The 19,772-nt window shown below is 47.0% G+C and overlaps 1 protein-coding gene across 3 annotated transcripts in view; it reads left to right on the top strand.

The window, feature by feature from the left end:
• The first annotated feature begins 366 nt into the window (after positions 1-366).
• FUBP3 (far upstream element binding protein 3) overlaps positions 367-19,772 on the top strand; it is a 50,646-nt gene continuing 31,240 nt past the window's right edge. For 2 of the 3 annotated variants that reach the window (XM_059141268.1, XM_059141269.1), the window contains exons 1-2: positions 367-543; positions 13,590-13,695. In XM_059141268.1, coding sequence (XP_058997251.1) covers positions 460-543; positions 13,590-13,695 — 190 coding nt within the window. In that variant the 5' untranslated portion in view covers positions 367-459. The remainder of the gene's footprint in view (positions 544-13,589; positions 13,696-19,772) is intronic. The other variant, XM_059141267.1, reaches the window with a different exon arrangement.

The raw sequence follows: 19,772 nt of genomic DNA, 5'->3' as shown, positions 1-19,772 counted from the left end.
GGAGAGGCTGCCAGGGTCAGGTTTTTAGAGAACCAGGACTGCTTGGGCGCGATCTTGGGGAAACCACACCATTCCTCCCTGGGTTCCCAAACAGCCGACAGCCGAACACCTCGGGCCATACCCGAGCCTTACGACCTATCACAACATCATCCACGGGCCTGGCCCAGATCTGATCTGGGAACAGAGAAATACCTGTGCTGGAGGAGGGAGAGCAACCTCCCGCGTTGGACACGCCCACGCGTCCGCGGCCCCGCCCCCACTTCCGGCCAGGCCGTGATCACGTGCCCTGACCCCGCCCCACAGACACGGCTCCTCTCGCGTTGAGCGTCCCGGCTTCCCTTCCGCCGGAAGTGGGGAGTCTTTCCCTTTCCGGCTACGGGTCCCCAAGCGGAGCTGGAGGCCGGACGGGGGAGCCGAGCGGCGGCGGCGGCGGCGGCGGCGGCAGCGGCGGGGGCGGTAATGGCGGAGCTGGTGCAGGGGCAGAGCGCTCCGGTGGGGATGAAAGCCGAGGGCTTCGTGGACGCCCTGCACCGGGTCCGGCAGGTACGGGCGCGGCCGGCTGGCGGGAGCACGGGAGCCCGAGGCGGGGCCGGGCCGGGCCAGACGGGGAGAAGGGGGTCGGGCCTGGGGGCGAGAGGCAGCCTGGGCTGACGCCTCTCCGGGGCTCGGCCTTTTCTTGGGGCTTCTGCAGCCGGAGGAGCCGAGGGATAAGGCACCACAACGAGGCCCAGGCCCAGCCTGTCGGGCGGCTCTTCTAAGTGCAGCCGCTGGGAAAGGGCTTGCCCGGGTTGCTTGGCCCCACCGCGCCCCCACGCCGGGCTGGGCGTGCAGGGCGCCCAGCGTGGGCTTCTGAGGTTCGCTAGGGGTGGGGGCTGGGGAGCTCACGGTGAGGACCAGGGTGTAGACAGAAAGCGACCGTCTCAGGCCGTGTAGCTTCTTAAAACTTGGAAAACATCGTTTTGGGACTTCCTGTATTCGGAGGGTGGAGTGGTAGGAATTCGAGGGTATTTTACTTTTGAAGTTATTCTTGGAGAGGGAAAGAGGAAGATGTTCAGTAAGTGTGGGTGGTCCACAAGACGTAGAAGTCCCTTATGGGCAATAATTTCCTCTCTGGGGGAGAATGTGATACGGACTCATCCCAACCGTGAAGCCTTACCATCACAGTGTCGTGCATTTTGGCAGAGTTTAAATAAGTTGGGTTTTAAGAGGTTGCATACCTCCCTGGAGAATGAATATGGGACCTGCCAGAAATACTCTGGCTTCTGGCATGGTGCTTAGAGGAGAACATGTCGTTCTAGTGCGTGTAAAACTTACAAGTTACCTCTGACACTTAAACCTTTGCTTCTGAGTGTCTTATACTTATCACCTCTTCCTATTTAATTGTAGGCGTACTAACTGACACCTTAAAAGTTGAGCTGTAACTAATTACTGCTTGATTCCTAACAGAAAGCCACAGGACTCATTGTGTTAGAAGAAGGTCTCCACTTGCTCGCTTGAAGATATGGTCTTTACATCTCTTTCCAGTATTCCAGGGGAGGGAACCCTACCTGTTTCCCAGATACTGACTTTTCATTTTAATACTGATGCTCCTATAGACATTATATTGGATCCCCGAACTTTCCAAACCTGTGGTTCCACCTAAAATTGTTTCCGATGACTTGACTTGTTACTCACTGCCTAGGCCTCAAGCAGTACAGTAGTGAGTATTCATCTCACTTAGACTTCAGAGCCCACCAGTGGCTGTAATGGATGAACATGCCATCCAGCTTCCCTTGCACCACTCTGCTTGCCGGCGTGTTTCACTGCTTTCCTCTGCAGAACAGGGTCCTGAACCTTGTTTCTCACTGGCTACTAATATGTAATGGCTTTCACTTTGTGCTGATATGTGACAATCACCTGTTGGCCTTCTCTGTCCAGGAAGAATTATAGTCACTGCCCTAAAGAGCTCAGATCCTCAGTTTGCAGAAGGCCTGTAGTTGAACATAACATGAATTTTGAACCATTGAGAAGACTTTCTGCTTCTCTTGAGCCAGTGGTTGAACTCATATTCTTGGACAACCTGCTCAAGAGGGAGGGAGACCCTCTGTTAAATGGCTGACCCAGTGTGGATTGTTGAAGCAGTGGTGTATACTACTAGCCAAGAAAACTTCACTGGAAATGTTCCCAGCTCTGAAATGCACCATTGACTGGAGCAGTATTAAGCCCAATGGAGACAGTGCTGTGAGTGTATTACTTCTGAATATTAACAGCTTGTGGTCGATACTATCTCCAAGGATTTGATGGCCTTTAAAAACTAAAGAAAAAACAGGTTTGTGGGTAATTTTAGGTTTATGTATAGATTCGAATTGGGCAAGAATGGAATGTTAGAAATTGAAACTGTTGTATGCTTTATAGTAAAGTTCACCTCACTGGGTCTCACATTATTGGGGCATGTGGGTGATGATGGTCCTACTTCATTGTATACGCAGCGTGTTGCAGAAATGTTCCCCCCCCCCCCAGTAACTGGAAATAAAAGATAAGGTATTTCTGTATTTTAATGATTGCAAAGCTTTCCCCCCCCAACCCGACCTTTACGTGCCCTCATAAATACCCGCAATAGTCTAGAAAGTCCTCACAAGTTTGCTAGGGAGCAGTAAGCTATCTTGTGCTCAGTTTATGTAGAAGATCATAACCAAGTCCAAATCCACCCTGCTGGGATTTGAACCTGCAGTTTCTATTAAGTTTGGTATGTGGAGCCCAGTACCTAATCCACTAGCTTCCTGCCTGGCATCATTGAAGCCTCCTGCATATCCTTTGGACTCTTTCCAACAGAGGGGACCAGCTGTTACTCTTCCTTTCCTCTGAGCGTGGTATTTCTAGATCAAAAGAGTCTATGAAGATGTCACATAAAATGTAAAATTTTCTGCAGCAGCATGAAGTTCAGTGAGTTAATAGTGGTTGCCACAAACGAATAATGCAGCCATTCCATAGGGAACTGTTCAAGTGTAGAAGTGTGGTTTGATTCAGTCCCATTGATAAAGAGTTAAGAGTCCTGGGAATTAAAAAAAACACGTCCTGTTCTCCAAGTCATTGGCAGATCAGCAAAAATACATTTTTTTTAAAAAGATTTTATTTATTTATTTGACAGAGAGAGATGACAAGCAGGCAGAGAGGCAAGCAGAGAGAGAGGAGGAAGCAGGCTCCCTGCTGAGCAGAGAGCCTGATTTGGGGCTCGATCCCAGGACCCTGGGATCATGACCCGAGCGGAAGACAGCGGCTTAACCCACTGAGCCACACAGGCGTCCCGCAAAAATACATTTTTTAAACTAATCGTTTAGAGAGGTCGGGATCCTCTGAAGGGTGGGATGTGGATTCAAAGCCAGAACAGGCTAGGCCGTCCTGTTTTGTGGCCACAGTGCACTTCTGCCCTGACCAACCCTGGTTACTGGAGGACCTCACGGAGATTATGGATAAGTAGGTACAACTCTGTTATGTTTGGTTTTTTTCTAAAAGCAAAAATATTCCCAGAGAGCCTGCTGCTGGTGGTTGAGTAGTCCCCGACATGCGGTGCACACATTCGTGTGCTAAGAGGACAGTGTAACACCAGTGTCTTGGAGATGCCCGGCAGCCTTCCCCACCTCAGGCCAGCTGTCTGCCAGTCATCACCTAAATAGAAAGAAATTGCTTTGCCTAACTGCTAATGCTTTTCAGGACTTTAAGCCCTTGTTTTGATCTAGACCCAGTCAGTGCTTCTGTGTTGCACAAGTCCGGGGTATTCTTCACATAAATACAGTGTATTTACAGTGGAACGGGTGCCAGTTGGAGTTGGGCATCATGGTGGTTCAGCACCCAAATGATTGTGACCAAGCCCCTGTAGAATCTATAGGAAGTAATCTGTTGACAGTTCTGTAGGCCTAGAGCCTGTTTGTCACCAGAACTTTATTTTGGGAAATGTTCTTGGCGTGGGGTCTCAGAATGTCCTTGGTTCTCTGCAGATGCCTGCCATCGCTGCCGTCTCGAGCTTTGAACCTAAGCGGGAGATGATTTGGCGTGTGTGCTTTGTACATGCACAAAATTGCCTTTACGAGAATGTGCATCCACCTTTAAAAGAAAAAGCCTTTGTTCATTGGTTCTTGGTCACTCCCTGAAAGAGACTGTCTTTGCTTCCTTAATACATGATGCTTCTGACTCATGGCGTATGTGCTGAGCGCTCCACTGGTTGCAGCTGTATGCCACCGAGATTATCTCCTACACACCCAGCTCAAGTAGCTCAAGTCATCGATTCATGAGGGACTAACTTCTGAATGTGCATTCGTGTTTGCTTTCTCAAACACTTGAAGAAAACCAACATTTGCAAGAAATCTGTGGGCTGCTCTTATATCTTTGCTTTGGTAGGACCCAGTAGAGTCCCCTGTAAAGAGCAAGTCCTTGTTACAGGGTTTTTGTGACGTGACTGACCCCATCTGGGTCACTGCTTTTATGGAAGTGCTGAACTGCCTATTCGGTTTTGAAAAGTGCATAGGAAACGCACAATACGTTCCACTGTCTGTTTCTGCAGTTTTTCTCCTTTTCATCGGAAATTTCTTTATCTTTCTTTTTAAAAATCTGATAGCCCAAATGTCGCATCAGATTCTGGTTTCTCCTGAAGTCCCATTTATTATGTAGATCCAAATTTGCCTAGACCAGAGTTCTCAAACCACTGGCCCATGGGCTGGAGAAGGCTCACAGTGGGCCGGCAGGCATGCTTTGTTTGACCCACACAGTGCCAATACTTAGAATGATTTCGCATAAAAATTGAGCTCTCCAGCTTCTCAAGAAAAGATCTGGCCACACTGCTGACACAATCTGAAATGGCAGTACTCCCCAGGAGCTGTGTAGCAGCTGCCCCTTTGACTCTGGGATGCCATTGGGATGCCTAATCATCAACAGCTTTCTCCCCCATTGTCCTTTTCCGAATTGCGAGTCCACCGTATCTGGGTTTTATTTGAAATTTCTAATGGAAAGAACGGTTTAGGGAGATTTAGAAGACCCGAGTCTCCTGCAAGTAGCTATCTGACCTTGGGCTGCGTTAGCCATTCCCAACACTTGATCTACAGGCCGTTCGTGCATCTTCTGTGGAAAAGGTGTAATGGACAGATAGGTTTGGGGAATTCAGGGTCAAGTAAAGGTGCATTAGCTTCTTTAATGCAGGACTTCTCAGAACCTTTGATATGCGTGTGTGTGTCAAGTCCTATAGGAGTTTGGGATGGGTGTTGTAAATATCCTGAAGTTACGTAATTTCATACTGTCTTTTCATAAAACCAAGTCACATTCTACAGATCAAATTTCAGGAAATGTTGAGCTAGATAATCTTAATAGTTCCTTCAAGCCCTCGAACATTCTGAGCTGTCATCTAGCTGGATCTGGGGGGAAAAAATGGCCACGGCATTTTGGTTCTTTTGCTTTCCATTATGTTGTGTTGGGCATCTGTTCAAACCCCCCCCCCCCCCCGTCTTTTCTGTGCAATCCTTTTACTCTGTCAAAAGTCATGTCTCTTGAAAATGTTTTGCATTTAGAGTTTCGTTATAGAGACACTTGGGAAAGAGCAGCCAATACTTCTTTCAGGGGCAGAAACTGTACTTTTATCCTCAAACCAGCTAATAGCAGATCACTTGCAAAACTGAGCGTGTTAATAGAAGTAGTGATATGATTCGGATTGCCTGCCATTATTGGAAGATCTGCTGACCTCGGGGCCTCCTGCCTGGATGCTGGGCCAGCGCAAAGATAAGACCAACAGATTTGTGGCTGGTTTCATCTTACTGTGGGATTAGTCCTCACAACAGCCAGGTGAGATAGGACAAGGGTTCTGATTCTCATTTTATATTTGAAAATGATGAGCCGAAGGGAAATAAAGCCATTTTCTCAGAGACACACAAGTAGTAAATATACGCAGCTGTTCTTGGATCACTGTTTTCTGCGTTCTGAGGATTCAGTTCCTTCGTAGGGGTAGCTGGATCACTTTCCGTCTCCAAGGAATCAGAATCTGAACAAAGCATCCAGGGGATGCTGGTGGAGTTAGCTGGGACGTAGGGTATAAACCGAATGGACGTGTCCTCTTCAGGGCCTCTGGAGGTCCCGCTGGAGCAGCGTTCCGCTTCGAGCCTCCGCCGGGCATCTTAGCATTTTGCCTTCAGGTGGGCTTCTCCAGATCCACTGTAAGTTTGGCAAACCCTTAAAGTACCTTTTGTGGGTCGAGAACTTTGCTATGCATTAGGGAAGTTGTGCTTTGACTTTGGAAACATGGACCTTTTTAAAACTCTTGAAAACTTTCAACCTCCCTCAGGAACATTTAAATAGTTTTGTATGTAATTTCAGGAGGTTTGTGAATTCTGTAAAGTTGAGCCCTGGAGTTCCGGGTTTCAAAACCTTTGCCCCAGCGGTACTAAGGATTGAGACAGGTCTACCGTGCAGAGAGCTCCCAATAGCAGGGAGACAATTTAACCAGTAACTTTCTCAGTGAGCTACATTGTTTAGAGGTAGTTTATAAAGTGCTTTGCAAGCATAGAAAAGGGAATATTGAATTCTGCCCAAATGTTGGTGGCATGAAGCTGTCTGAAAAAGCTACTCCGGAGAGCTGTGCCTTATTTGATTGGCATATAGAATTCCTTGTTTTGGTTAATGCCAGTAAATAGGGCAGGATCAGCTGGGGCCCCATTTCTGATGACAACAATAGCTGCCATTCATCGAGCCACTGTTGTGCTAGATGCCAGGCAAGGACTTCCATATATGTTCTCTCATTTGATGGTCACAAAGCCCCCAGAGGGTAGTACAGTAGTCCCGCTTATCTGCGGCCTCGCTTTCCAGGTTTTTGGTTGCCAGTGGGCAGTCGAAGTCCAGAAGCAGCTGGTCCTGCCAGCTCCTGACATGTTGCCAGAAGGTCGCTGGTAGCCTAATGCCCTGTCACAGCCCCTCCGGTGCTCATCTCACATCATCACAAGAGTGAGTGCGGGATATCTTGATAGAGATGCCACATTCACATGACAGTTTTTTATAGTATATTGTTATAATTGTTCTATTTTATTTTTAGTTATCGTTAATCTAACTTACAGGTTAGACTTTATCATAGGCATGTACGTATAGAGGAAAAAATATAATACGCAGACGGGTTGGTATTATCTGCCATTTCAGGTATCCAGAGTCTTGGGATATATCTGCCGTGGATAAGGCGGGATCACTGTACAGTGAAGTGCTTTATTAAGACTTTGGATTTGGGCACCTGGGGAGACACAGTTAAGCATCTGCCTTTGGCTCAGGTCCTGATCTCAGAGTCCTGGGATCGAGCCCCACATCGGGCTCCCTGCTCGACGGGGAGCCTGCTTCTCTCTCTCCCTCTGCCCCTTCCTCCTGCTTATGCTCGTGCGCTCGCTCTCTCTCTCTCAAATCTTTAAAAAAAGATTCTCTGGATTCAGCCCATGTGAGTTCAAGTTCTGGTTCTGCCACTTACAAGCTTAGCGACTGGGCAAGTTCTTTTAACTTCTTTAAGCCTTAGTTTCTTCATCTGGAAAATGGAGGTCATTGGTGGTTGTAATAATTTTTTTTAATAGTTGATATTAAAAGTTAAGAGGTTCCCCTTGGGATGTGATGACAGAAGGACGCGAGACCGACTTTGGGGCCCCAGTAATGTTCTGTGTCCTGATCTCAATGCTGGTTGATACAGGTATTTTAGTGTAGGGACATTTAGTGAGCTGTAAACTTACGATCTGTGTATTTTCCTGTTATTCAATAAAAGATTAAAATGGCAAACATTTCTTATTTCTTACCATGTACCCAGCGTTGTTCTGGGTGCGTTATGTTGTCCCATTATCCCCGTGGATATCATTCCAGGCAGATGGGCTCCCAGTCCCCCAATAACGAGAAGAGTAACTACTTTATAAGGTTGCCATGGAGGTGAATTGAGGACACCATCAGGCACTTAGCAAGTGTGCAATAAGTCTGACACACGACTGTCCGCAGTGTGACCTCTTAGGCAGTAGGAAGCAGAACTGGGACTTGCTCCCATGCACCACGATCCTCGAACCTGCCGTCTGGGACGTGAGCTCAGCGCCTGGGCTTAACCGCGCAGGTAACATACTGTGTCTTCCTGCCGTGAGCAGCAGACCCTTTCCATCAAGCCCTTGTATTCTCCAGGGCCTGGGCAGGGTCACTCAGGTGACCGTGGAGCAGAGGTTCCCTGGAAGCAGGTTGGGTTCATGCTCCCTAGGAGGTTGTGTGAGTGTTCTGTTTGCTGAATCCATGAGGATCAACATCAGCTATATTTGATTGTGTGGACGTGGGACATGGGTGACTTGGCATTCAGGTGGCTTTGCCTATTTCTGTGGAATGTAATGTTTAAATAAATGTAAAACTGTGGAGATACACAGAGCTTCCTCTTCGGGTTTACAAGGTGAACTGCTTCAATTAAGAAACTTGTCAGAGAATTTTAGTTGTAAAAATGTGCACTAGGAATAATTAATCACTGTGTTTCCTAAATTTAATGATGTGTGTAGCACCTTTACAATTTCTGCTGTATCATTGAACCTTCAGTGTTTATTTACTTACTATTTTTAAAAGGAAACTAAATCACTATTGTAAATGAAAATTTTGCCTTGCATAGAAGGTAACTGTAAGAAATATATATATATATATATCCGCATATAAATAGCCATAAAACACATACACACACACAGACATGCTCTCAAAGTTTAAAAACATTGATCCATGTACCTCCCAAAAATGCCTGCATACTTCTCTTTGGAAAACACTGGTTTAGTCTGTCCCTGCATTTTACAGGTGAGTACCCCAAGAAACGAGTCCACTGAAAGTCTCACCTAAGGTCATACACTGGAAGAGCTGGCTGGAAAACCTGGACCCTTGACTGACTCCTGGTTCAGTGGTCCTCCTCCTTGTTTTTATTAATTATTCAAAGTCAAGGTCAAATACGTGTGATGTTGATTTGTAGTTCATCTATTATGGTGCCTAAAATAGCATAGGTAGTGAGATAACAGATTTTCCTCCTGACCTCCCCCCAAGAAGGGGGGAAAGGGAATCGAGTGGTTAAAAAATCAGTAGCAGAGTCCCTTCAGGGCGAAGACAAGAGGGGCCTTGGTTTGGTTGGTGTGTCCTGATAACGGCTTCGGTGACTTGTTTTCTGGCCCACACCATTATTAGCTGAGAACGTACCTCACTTCCCTTAAGCAGCTGCCCTTCGGAGCCATCAGTTACGATGTGGGGAACTTGTTGAGTTGAGCTTGAGCTCGGTGCCATGGAAATCATTAGGTTTTAAGTCCTTGGGAAGTGGAATATGTTTAATAGAGTATTAGGTGGGAGAGGGGAGGTGCCCAGGACTGTGGGTAATAGCGTAGGCTAGAGCTGGGCAGGCTGGGCTTCAGTAGGCCTCCTGCCACTTACGACGTGTGTGACAGTGTGCGGGGCACTCAGCTGCTCCAAGCCTCGCTCTTCCTTGTCTTGAAATAGTATCAACCTCCTAGACAGTCATTGTGAGGAATAAATAAGATAGAATATTTCAAATGTGCTTCCCGGGGTGCCTGAGTGGCTCAGTTGATTAAGCATCTGCCTTCAGCTCTGGTCATGATCCTGGGGTCCTGAGATCGAGTCCTGCATCTGCTTCCCTGCTCAGCTAGGAAACTGCTTCTCCCTCCCCCTGCCCCCCCTACACTTGTGTGTGAGCGTGTTCTCTCTCTTTTTTGCAAATAAATAAAAATCACTTTAAAAAGTTTTAACTTTAGAAAAAATATATATTTATTTTTCTGCTCTTCGCAGAATGCCCAGCATACAGTAAACACTAAATTTTAATTCATTTTGGTGGACATTTAAAATCATTTCTTAAGGTTTGGGGTGCCTGGGTGGCTCAGTTGGTTAAGTATCTGACTCTTGATCTCAGCACAGGTCTCGATCCCACGGTTCTGAGTTCAAGCCCTGCATCAGGCTCCACACTGTGGAGCCTACCTAAAAACTAAAATAAGGGGGCGCCTGGGTGGCTCAGTGGGTTAAGCCGCTGCCTTCGGCTCAGGTCATGATCTCAGGGTCTTGGGATCGAGTCCCGCATCGGGCTCTCTGCTCAGCAGGGAGCCTGCTTCCCTTCCTCTCTCTCTGCCTGCCTCCCCATCTACTTGTGATTTCTCTCTGTCAAATAAATAAATAAAATCTTTAAAAAAAAAAAAAACTAAAATAAGGTTGCATTTGTATAGACAAAAGAGTACATTGTTTATTTACAGAATATTATGTGTACAGTGTAAATTATGATACAATTGTATATTATATTGTTAAACTCCTGTTTAACATTTGTTGAGCCAGGGTTCAAATGCAGTCTGTTGACTTCAGAGCTACACCTCTTAACCAGTAGTGTGTACTGCTTTTCTCTTAGTGGAAATTTCCCAAATTATAGATAACTGAAGTAAACATGACTTAAGAACAAATCTGAAAGCCTCAGCCTTTAATCAAATTCAGGAACAGGAAACTATTGTAACATTTTTAGCATATCAGCTTTGGGAAAAAATGACATTCCAGCAACATGCAAAACATACTGTGTAAGTTAGAAGGAAGGCCAGAGACTCAGGAATAACATTTTAGCTGCTTTGGAAAGAAGAAAAACGATCTGGAAGCAAAGAAATATCAGAAAGGTGCAGGGAGCATGCCTGATGTGTGTCGAGTTGAGGTTGTGGGGTTCTGGTGTCGTGTGGTTTGGCATGCCCGCTCTTGGGGGCCTCCACCAATAATCATGTGTCCTTGTACCCCTTTCTTTGTGCTTTGGGGTCATCTTCACTATCTGCTGGGGACATTCTGGGTCATCTTTAAAAGGAAACCAGCCAACAATCCTGAAAAACCCCGCATCAGTCCTTTACAACTAAGTTTATTGTAGCAAATGAAAGAGTCTCCGTGGGGCACAAGCCGAGGCAGTGTTCTCTCCTTTAATCTATCTGCTTTACCAGCTGGGCCCATAAAGGTAACTTTTGCATCTTAAGTAAGTAGCCAACCCCCATAAACTTATCCAAAACAAATACTGAAAGCAAGATTACAAGTCAGTGGTAGAATGCTATTAGGCAAGACCTGTACAGTATTTTGTTTTAGAGAAAATGGCCTCTTGAATACAGAAGTTAGGTTTCTATCAGTAGTCTTGATATTTTAATTATTTACTTTTTATTTACTGATAATAATTTTAAACAAGCACCTATCCAGGTACCATCATCGCTAGCTTAGACAGGGACCCACAGACTTTATAGTAAATGACCTGTGTGGGCACTGTGTTCCATATGGCCTGGGTGCAATTCCTCCCCCAAAAAATGTGTGTGGCTGGATTCCTATAAAATTTTCTATACAAAAGCAAGTGGTTCAGCCACCATAGTTTGCTGAGCCCTGACCTAGAATGTCTCCTAAATGGTCTTCCTACTCCTGCCCCCTTAGAATGTCTTTTCCTTGTCAAGGGGACCTTTTAAAAACATAAACCAACATGTTTCTTCCCCTCGTACGCATCGGAGTTGCTTCCTGTCACCCTTCCTATAAAACCCAAGCCCTTACCATGACCAAGAGCCCTAGGGAACTGGCCCTTGCCTGTGTCTTGGAACACATCTAGTTCCCCCTACTCTTGTGACGTTGACGTCTATCTTCTGGACTCGTCCCTACCAGGCTGGCTCCTGCCTCAGACCTTTTATACAGGCTGTTCCCTCTGCCTGGAATGTTACCTCTACCTGGAGTGCTCCCTCAGACTCTTGGATCGCCAGCTCCTCCTCAGCCTTTAGGTCTTAGGTCACACGACCTCATGTGCTCACAATGGCCTTCCCTGATCCACTCCAAAACGCTCTATGTCATTGTCTTCTCTTATTAGCCTAATGCTTATAACCCGTGAAATGATCAGTTATTGGTTAGCTTGTGTACCTGTTACTCCCCACTGACTGCTAACTCGGAGTAGGGGCCTGGTTATTCCTTTTTTTTTTTTTTTTTAAGGGAGGAAGAAAGAGTTGAGGGGTGGGGGGGTGGGGTAGAAGCCTAAGCAGACTCTATGGCCAGTGCAGAGCCTGATGAGGGGCTCGATCTCCTAACCCAGATATCATGACCTGAGTTGCAGTCAACAGTCAGACACTTAACCAGCTGAGCCACCCAGGTGCCCCTGGGCCTAGGTATTCTTGTTCACCACAGGAACCCCAGTGCTTGGAACAGAGCCCGGCACATAGTAGGCCCTCGACATTGGTTGGATGAGTTGTCTTGTTTTTGTTTGTTTGTTTGTTTGTTTTTAAAGATTTTATTTATTTATTTGACAGACAGAGATCACAAGTAGGCACAGAGGCAGGCAGAGAGAGAGGAGGAAGCAGGCTCCCCGCTGAGCAGAAAGCCTGATCCCTGGTCCCTGGGATCATGACCTGAGCCGAAGGCAGAGGCTTTAACCCACTGAGCCACCCAGGCGCCCCGAGTTGTCTTGTTTTAACAGCCGCGCTCTTTGTGAAGTGCTTTCTAGGATGCAAAGTTCCTCTGTGTTGAGAGTATGTTGTTAGCTTTCCCCAAACTGCATCTGGTGGTAGGACACCCAGAGGATCTCATGCAGAGGGGAGACGGGCTTGTCCAACACCACAGAACTACGAAACCAGAGAGACCTGACCCTGCATCCCTGACACTTAAGCCCTGCCTTGGGGTTTCGGTGTCATGATTGTCTTGTTTAAGACATTATATGTTTAAGGTCATTTATGTTGGTTCCAGAAGGTCTCAGATTTCTGGGCATATTTGGACAAGCTCGGAAGAACTACACTGAACACTCACTCTCGTGGGACAACCTTTCTGTCTGCTCTTTATCCCCCCCACACACACTTATAACGCTTAACTTAGGGACTAACATCAAGAGCAGTGGCTGTAAATATTCTTTTGATTAAATGAAAAAGTTGATTTACCATGAAGATCACATTTAATCTTCCAATGAGAACAAAGTAGATAAGTAATTCCCCCATAGCATTTGTTTCTGGGGGAAAATGCTTTAATAGCTATGCAATCTTTTTTTTTTTTTTAATGGATACTAAATATTAAAATAGCTCTCAGAGCTTGTCTCCCTTTCTCCAGTGCAGGAATCCTTCTGAAATGGTGTGGACAGTCATCTCCCCACTGTTTGGACACTTCCAGTGAGGAGCAGCTTACTATTTTAGCTCTCTGTAGATGACGTAATCACTTTATAGGATGAATGTTTTCCTAACAAGTTGTCATGTTTGAGCAAACACAGCCTTTTAAATAGTATCGGGGAGCTTGTTTCTTAAGGGAACCCTGTGATAAAAGCTTCTGAACAAAGTTCTTTATATTGTTGGCCTCCTTTTTTTCTTCATAGAATGCAGGATACCTGTATTTTAAGTGACTGCTTAAGTCTAATTTGTAGAAGACACACGTTTGGAAGTATTTTATTCCTAAAGACGTTGTTAAGGCCAAAAGAAAATTAAGTTAGCGGTGGAAAGTGTTTGTCCCCTTGGTGGCAATGCCTTACATTAATCTAGGTCAGGGGGAGAAATGGGGTAACAGGCCTTTTAAGAGGACTCTCCTCTCTCTCCCTCACATGGAGCCAGGATTTGTTACTGAGCATTTAAATCTGATTCTCTCTGTAGATTGCTGCTAAAATTGATTCAGTTCCTCACTTGAATAATTCCACACCTCTAGTGGACCCCTCAGTGTATGGATACGGAGTACAGAAACGGCCCTTGGATGATGGAGGTAAGTCGCAGTAAAATGTCTTTGCCTTTCAGATGGTAGCGAACCTGCCAGTTAAGTTGGAGTTGGTGTCACCCGGTTCCTTACCAGCTCTCTCCAGCGTCTCTCTGAAGAGGAGTGGGGGAGGGGACGTATTGGGGATGATTTTTCTCCGCGATTCTCGCATTTGAGTTCGTATTTGCCTTGATGACGCGGGAACGTTTTTCAGCCGGGCTCTAAGGTAAAAGACTTGCTTGGTCCTTGCGCATCAGCTCAGAAGGAATTTGATTCAAGAATTCCGTTTGATTTAGCCCTCCGCTCTTCAAAGACTCAAGTGGAAATTGAAGTTCCCACTTTACTCCAAAGAAAAGCTAAGATTTGGTGCATGGCCCCGAGGAAGCTGTGGCTACATCCTGATTTAAAGAAAGGGCCAAGGGGGTGGTGACCTCTTTGCAGTCGGTCTGCTGAGTTTTTCACCACTTACGACAGGCTCTCCCCACAGGCGCTGGTCTTTCCTTCGTTCGTGTGTTACTTCGCTGGTTTCTGTCTGTTACTCTCTTCAGCCCACTTAGAAAGGCCTGTCACCAGCCCCTTGGCAAAGACTATCTGTCAGATGTGTGTGTACAGAGAACTCCGACTTCCTTGATCACATTTTGTGTCCTACAAAGTATGGCTCTGAAAGGGAATCTGAAATGTAATGGTTTGTACATGAATATGCGTGCAGTGGCGGGGGAGGGGGTTCTGTGTCTTCTGTCCTGTCCTTCTGCACGTGTGCCCAACCACATCTGTGGGCACATATTTCCACGACGTACTATTAAACAGAAAAAAAATCAAGATGTACAACAGGAGGTACCGTGTAATTTTCTTTTCCGGAAAAAGAGTGTATTTTGATGTACATGGAAAAAAAATGTAATGTGGTATGACTGGTTTCTCACATTTCTTGGGGGATCCTAAAGGGGAGATTGCCATTGTTTTTAAATGTGCTAACCTTTTTGGAATTATCATATAGGGTCACAGCATGAAGGTCTTAGGGGGCTGCGCTCTTCTGGGTGTAAAAGTTCTTGTCTTTTTAAAGGGACTATTTATGAGCTCACACACACAAAATCTACCCCAGGGCCACTGGAGCTAAGGGGACCATTTAAAGTACTATTCCAGAATGTTGCCCTGTGATCTTTTTGTATTCGACTGGTGTTAGTGATTTCTTAGAAGAAATATGACCAATTGTACCATCTGCGTTTTTGCCGACCTGAAAAACTGTAATGCAGAGTGACCTTTTTACCTTCTCAGGGCAGTCATGCTTTGGTTCCTCTTATGGGACATCGATATAAAAATAAAACTAAGTTGTCTGGCTCTGAGCATATGCCCCGGTAATGGACAGTCCCTCTGGCCCTCTGTTTCCAGAAATCACGATCAATACCTTTCACAACTCCCCGCCTTGCTTGTACCCCGTGCGTGGCGGGAAGTGTAAAACCTGTGTGTGCACAGCACAGGTGATCACTGTGTCCTTTGCAGAAAGAGCACCTAGATACCTGCAAATGAAACCACGGGCACCGGGCTGACCTTCTCCCATTGACCCGCTGCACACCCATTCGAAAGATGTTCATCAAAGTCTCTGAGTTTTGGAGAAAGAGGCCTCGGGAGCAGGCAGATGTAGCTAGGGACTCACAGGAAATTCTAGGATCTCAGCTGGAACTCTAGTTCACTCTTCTGTGGTGTGTTTTCAGCTCTGTTTTGAGAACCATAATTTTTTCCATGTCTGCCTTTGGGGGACTGAGTTCTTGGAATCAGAAAACGAACACAGTTTCTCTTTTTCTTCCTTCTAAATATGAAGCCCAGTTAGAGTGGGGAAGAACTGAGAAAGATCCTTCCTGTCCAGGGCCAGCTCTCCGTCTTACACAGCAGACTACGTGAAGAACGAGAAACTTCCCTCAGGCTTTTTACACCGGGCAGGACAGTAGTTAATCCTCCCCAGTTGTGTGGCTTTCCAACAACAGTTACGTAATGTTTTCCTCCAAGTTGGTCTCCACCTGTGGCATCGGGGATGTGCCGTTGGAGGTCAGAGAGAATTCTGGACGCTTGGAGCATTTTCAGGGCAGGCCGCGGTTGTCTTCTGACAGGGATAATAAGGTCACTGGGCCATTCCCCTTCTCTTGGATAAACAAATAGTGAATAAACAGATCCCGTCAAGGACAGTGATGTTCATGGTTCCCCGACAGCTTCCTAGGGTGCTGTTCGTGAGAGTTTAGAAAAGCAGAGATGAACAACAAACAGGGGTTCCTGCACTTTTTTGTTTTTTCTTGAGCAATAAAGTTTTCCAGAGCTTTGCCATTTTCCATTGGTTTGGTTTGGCTTGGGGTTGGTTTTTTGTTTTTGTTTTTGTTTTTTGACAGAAGTTCAACAGATCACTTCTTTAGCAACATGAACTTTCTAACTTTCCTGGAAAGCCAGATTCTTTAACCTCTCAAGCGTTGAAGGTCATTCCCCTAGAAGTTTTTGGAGGTATTATTTGAGTCTGTTTAAAAGTGCTTCAACTCCTAAGTCAACCAGAGAGAACCCTTGCAAGCCTCGGGGTCTCTGCAGGACATTGAGATTTGCAAACAAGTACATGAGTTGGAGGACTAGGACGAAAACAGGTAGAATAAGGGAAAAGCTTTGTTCGTGTTGTAGGAAGGGACCAGGTTCGTTGTGTCCTGGGCATTTGGAACTGTCACACTGCCAGCTCGTGAGACCTGCTCGGAGCCCAGCAAGAAGGGGTCAGAGCCGGGCTTTCCTCGCCTGCCTCGGTGCCCTGACCTGGGCCGAGCAGTTGTTCCACTGCCATCTGCTTCAGGTCAGGTCATCGTAAGTATTAGCACCATCGGTCTTGGCACCCACGCTTCATGGTAGTCTTGGAGGTGCAGCCCGGCAGTTCAGGAATCTTCCTGCGGCCCTTCCATCTGGTACTTTCTTCCCGCTGCAGCGGAGGCCTCTCGCTGAAGCCAGTCTGACCAGTTCCATTCCTCTGTTCTGAGACCTGTGGCAGCTTCCAGTAATGGGGGCAGGGGACGGGGGGGGGGGTTCTGGCCCTTCCTAACCTACCCTCCTTCTCTGGCTCTTCCCCCTCCCCCTCGTTGGGCGCCCTGCAGCAACCTGCTCAGCTGTTTCTTCTCTTTGCTCTTCCCGAAACCCATCCCCCCTCCCAGCTCTTTACGTGGCTGAGTCCTGCTCCGTCTTTAGGTCTCAGAATTGACAGGACGTCCTCCCGAGAACCCGGCCCCATCCTCATCTCTCGACTTTCTTCAGTGCCTTGCCAGATGCTGCCTAGTCTCTTCTCTTGCCCCCTGTTCTTCCTCCCTCCCCTCTCCCCGCTTCTCCCTTTTCACACACCCACCTGAGCGGAGCGTAGACATCACATTCTGCTCAGAACCTCGAGAGCCATTCACTTGTGCCCTGGGCATCCTGCAGGGACCAGGGTGTGTCGTGGGCTTCTGCTGGACTCTACAGGCTGCGATCCTGGAGACGGGCTCTTTCTTTCCATCCCTACCTTACATGGAGGTGACTACCTGCTTGACGCTTCCGTTCTTTCTCTCCACGTCCTACAAGTAGCATTTAGGAAATTTCGTGAAACGTAAGATCCAAATCGAAGAGACTGGTATTAGCTAAGAGGTTTAGAAGTGCCGATTTTAATCTGAATCAGGGATTAGTATAACTTTTCTTAAAAGGACCAGACGGTAAATTTTTTTGGACTTTGAGGTCATATGTGCTCTGTCCCACCGACTCAGCTCTGCTGTCAGAGCTGGAAAGCAGCGGAGGAATCTGGAAGCGCCGGAGCCCGGCACATGGCCATGAGCTGGCCCGCAGGCCCTCAGTGCCTTTGAGGTTTATGTACCACCGTTCAGATGGTGCCACCCTTTCTGAACATTGTCTAGGTGGCGTTCTTGGTGACTGAAGGCAGAGTTCTTGAATGCTTTCGCGGGAACCACTTATAGGAAGATTGGGACAGAGGAGCCTGGTTTGTTTCAACACGTGTGGCCCAGGACAAAAAGAAGGAGGAAACAAGAATGAGGAGGGGAGTTTTCTTTGTTTGTTTGTTTGTTTGTTTGTTTGTTTAAGATCCACACTTTGCAAGAGGGAAGGCGGGATGAGAGGTGCTGGTGCTAGGTAGTGGGGAGGGCCTGGGTTTTTGCTGCTTGGCGGCAAGGGTGCGTGGACCACTGCCTGGGGTCTGCACTGCCTCTGGCAGGAGCCCGCAGGGCCCAGAGTCTTTGCTTTGAAAAGAGCGAAACGGAATCCACCACGTGCTTGTGCCGTCCCTAAAGGAAGAGAGTAACGGGCCACAGGGATGAGGAGCCGAGACTAAACCTTAGTCCTTGAGGCTCAGGGAGACAGGACGGGATGGGACAGGGATGGGGGCGGGGGCATCAGGAGTGTGGTGGAGCAGTAGTCTTCCAGCAGGCGGAATGAAGGTCCCTGAGGTGGTGGGAGGCGTTTCCAAGAGTCCTGTCCCAGCTCTTCCGTTTGTGGCCGCCTCTTTCCTAAAATGGATCTCTCTGAGAATGGGGTCTGTGGTGGAGACGCTGTGCCCTTCTCCTCTCCGGGTCCCCAGCCACATTTCCTCTGGGTTTACGGGGGCACATCCCCGTCCTCAGATGCCTCAAGAGGCTGTGAGTCCAGAATTCTGACTGGGGCATCCCCAGATAACAAAGTGTGAGAGTCTTGGGAAGAAGTATTGAAAGGGACAGGATCTGATTTTGATTTTTATTCCGGCAGCAACTCATCACAGAGACTCGGGTGGTCCCTCCTCCCCGTCCATCCATCCATCCATTTCAGGATTTAGAAGTGAGTGGTAGTCATATAGGGGCATATTAACATGTATGTGTGAGTTGGAGAAAGGAAGTGAGATTTTTTTCCCCCTGGCAAAGTATGATCTCTGATGGGTTTGACAGTTGGTTTAGCCAACTAGATATCACACAGAGTAGAGAGAGATTATCCACAGAAATGGATGACCTAATAAATCTGTCACATCAGTGTTACAACTGAGAAACAGCTGAGGCTTCTACACCATACCTGTTGTGTTCTTTGTACCTGTTAACCTAGGGATGACTTTTAGATGTCACATTAAAAGGGGATTTAGAGTTTTTCAAAACTCTTTTAGGAAATGTGGGAGCCTAAGTGGCTCTCTACCCTAGCTGGGTGTGAGACCCACCCAAGGAGCTTTTAAAAACACATCTGATGGTGCAGCCTCTCTAGAAAGCTTAGAAAATTAAGCATGTGCTCACCATTTAGTGCACGGTTAAAGGAACAGACACCTGTCCACAGATCTTTGTAGCAGCTTTATTCGTAATAGCTCCAAACTGGAAGCAGCCCAGATGTCCTTCAGCAGGTGAGCGGCTAACAGAATGGCGCAGCCATACGGTAGAACACTACTCAGCGACAAAAGGAATAAACCGTTCATACACGCAACAATCTGGATGAATCTGCAGATAATTCAGTTGAGCGAGAAAAGCCAATCCCAAAAGGTCACGTACTGTGTGATCCCATTTATGTAACGTCTTCGGAATGGAGGATGGATTAGGTGATTGCCAGGACGTAGAGATGGAGCTGGGTGGGGGCAGACCCCGTGTAGAATTTTTTAAAAAGACAGCTGGGAGGAACCCAGAAGCCTGAATTCCTTTTCATGTGGATAAGGAAACCAGTGTCTGGAGAAGTGGTTTGACCAAGGTCTGATGTCTGAGAAGTGGCAGAGGGAAGATTTGAACCCAAGTCTCTGTCTCTTGTGCCATGATAGTGTGTGCTTGGAAATGTGGGCTCCGGGGCACCTGGGGGGCTCAGTCAATTAAGGATCTGACTCTTGGTTTTGGCTCAGGTTGTGATCTCAGGGTCCTGAGATCAAGCCCCTGCGTTGGACTCCATGCTCAGTGCAGAATCTGCTGGAGATTCTCTCTCCCTTTCCTCCTCCCAGTAGCATGCACGTGAACTCATGCACACTATCTCTCTCAAAATAAACAAATCTTAAAAAAAAAAAAAGAAAGAAAGAAAGAAGGAAGATGTGGGCCCCAGAGTGGTAGGTAGGAATTCCAGCTCTGCCATTGGTTAACTGTGTGACTTTGGACAGGTTGCTT

The sequence above is a fragment of the Mustela lutreola genome, chromosome 12, assembly GCF_030435805.1.
Source record: "Mustela lutreola isolate mMusLut2 chromosome 12, mMusLut2.pri, whole genome shotgun sequence".
Lineage (NCBI taxonomy): Eukaryota > Metazoa > Chordata > Mammalia > Carnivora > Mustelidae > Mustela > Mustela lutreola.
This window is presented reverse-complemented; position numbering and strand designations above follow the sequence as displayed.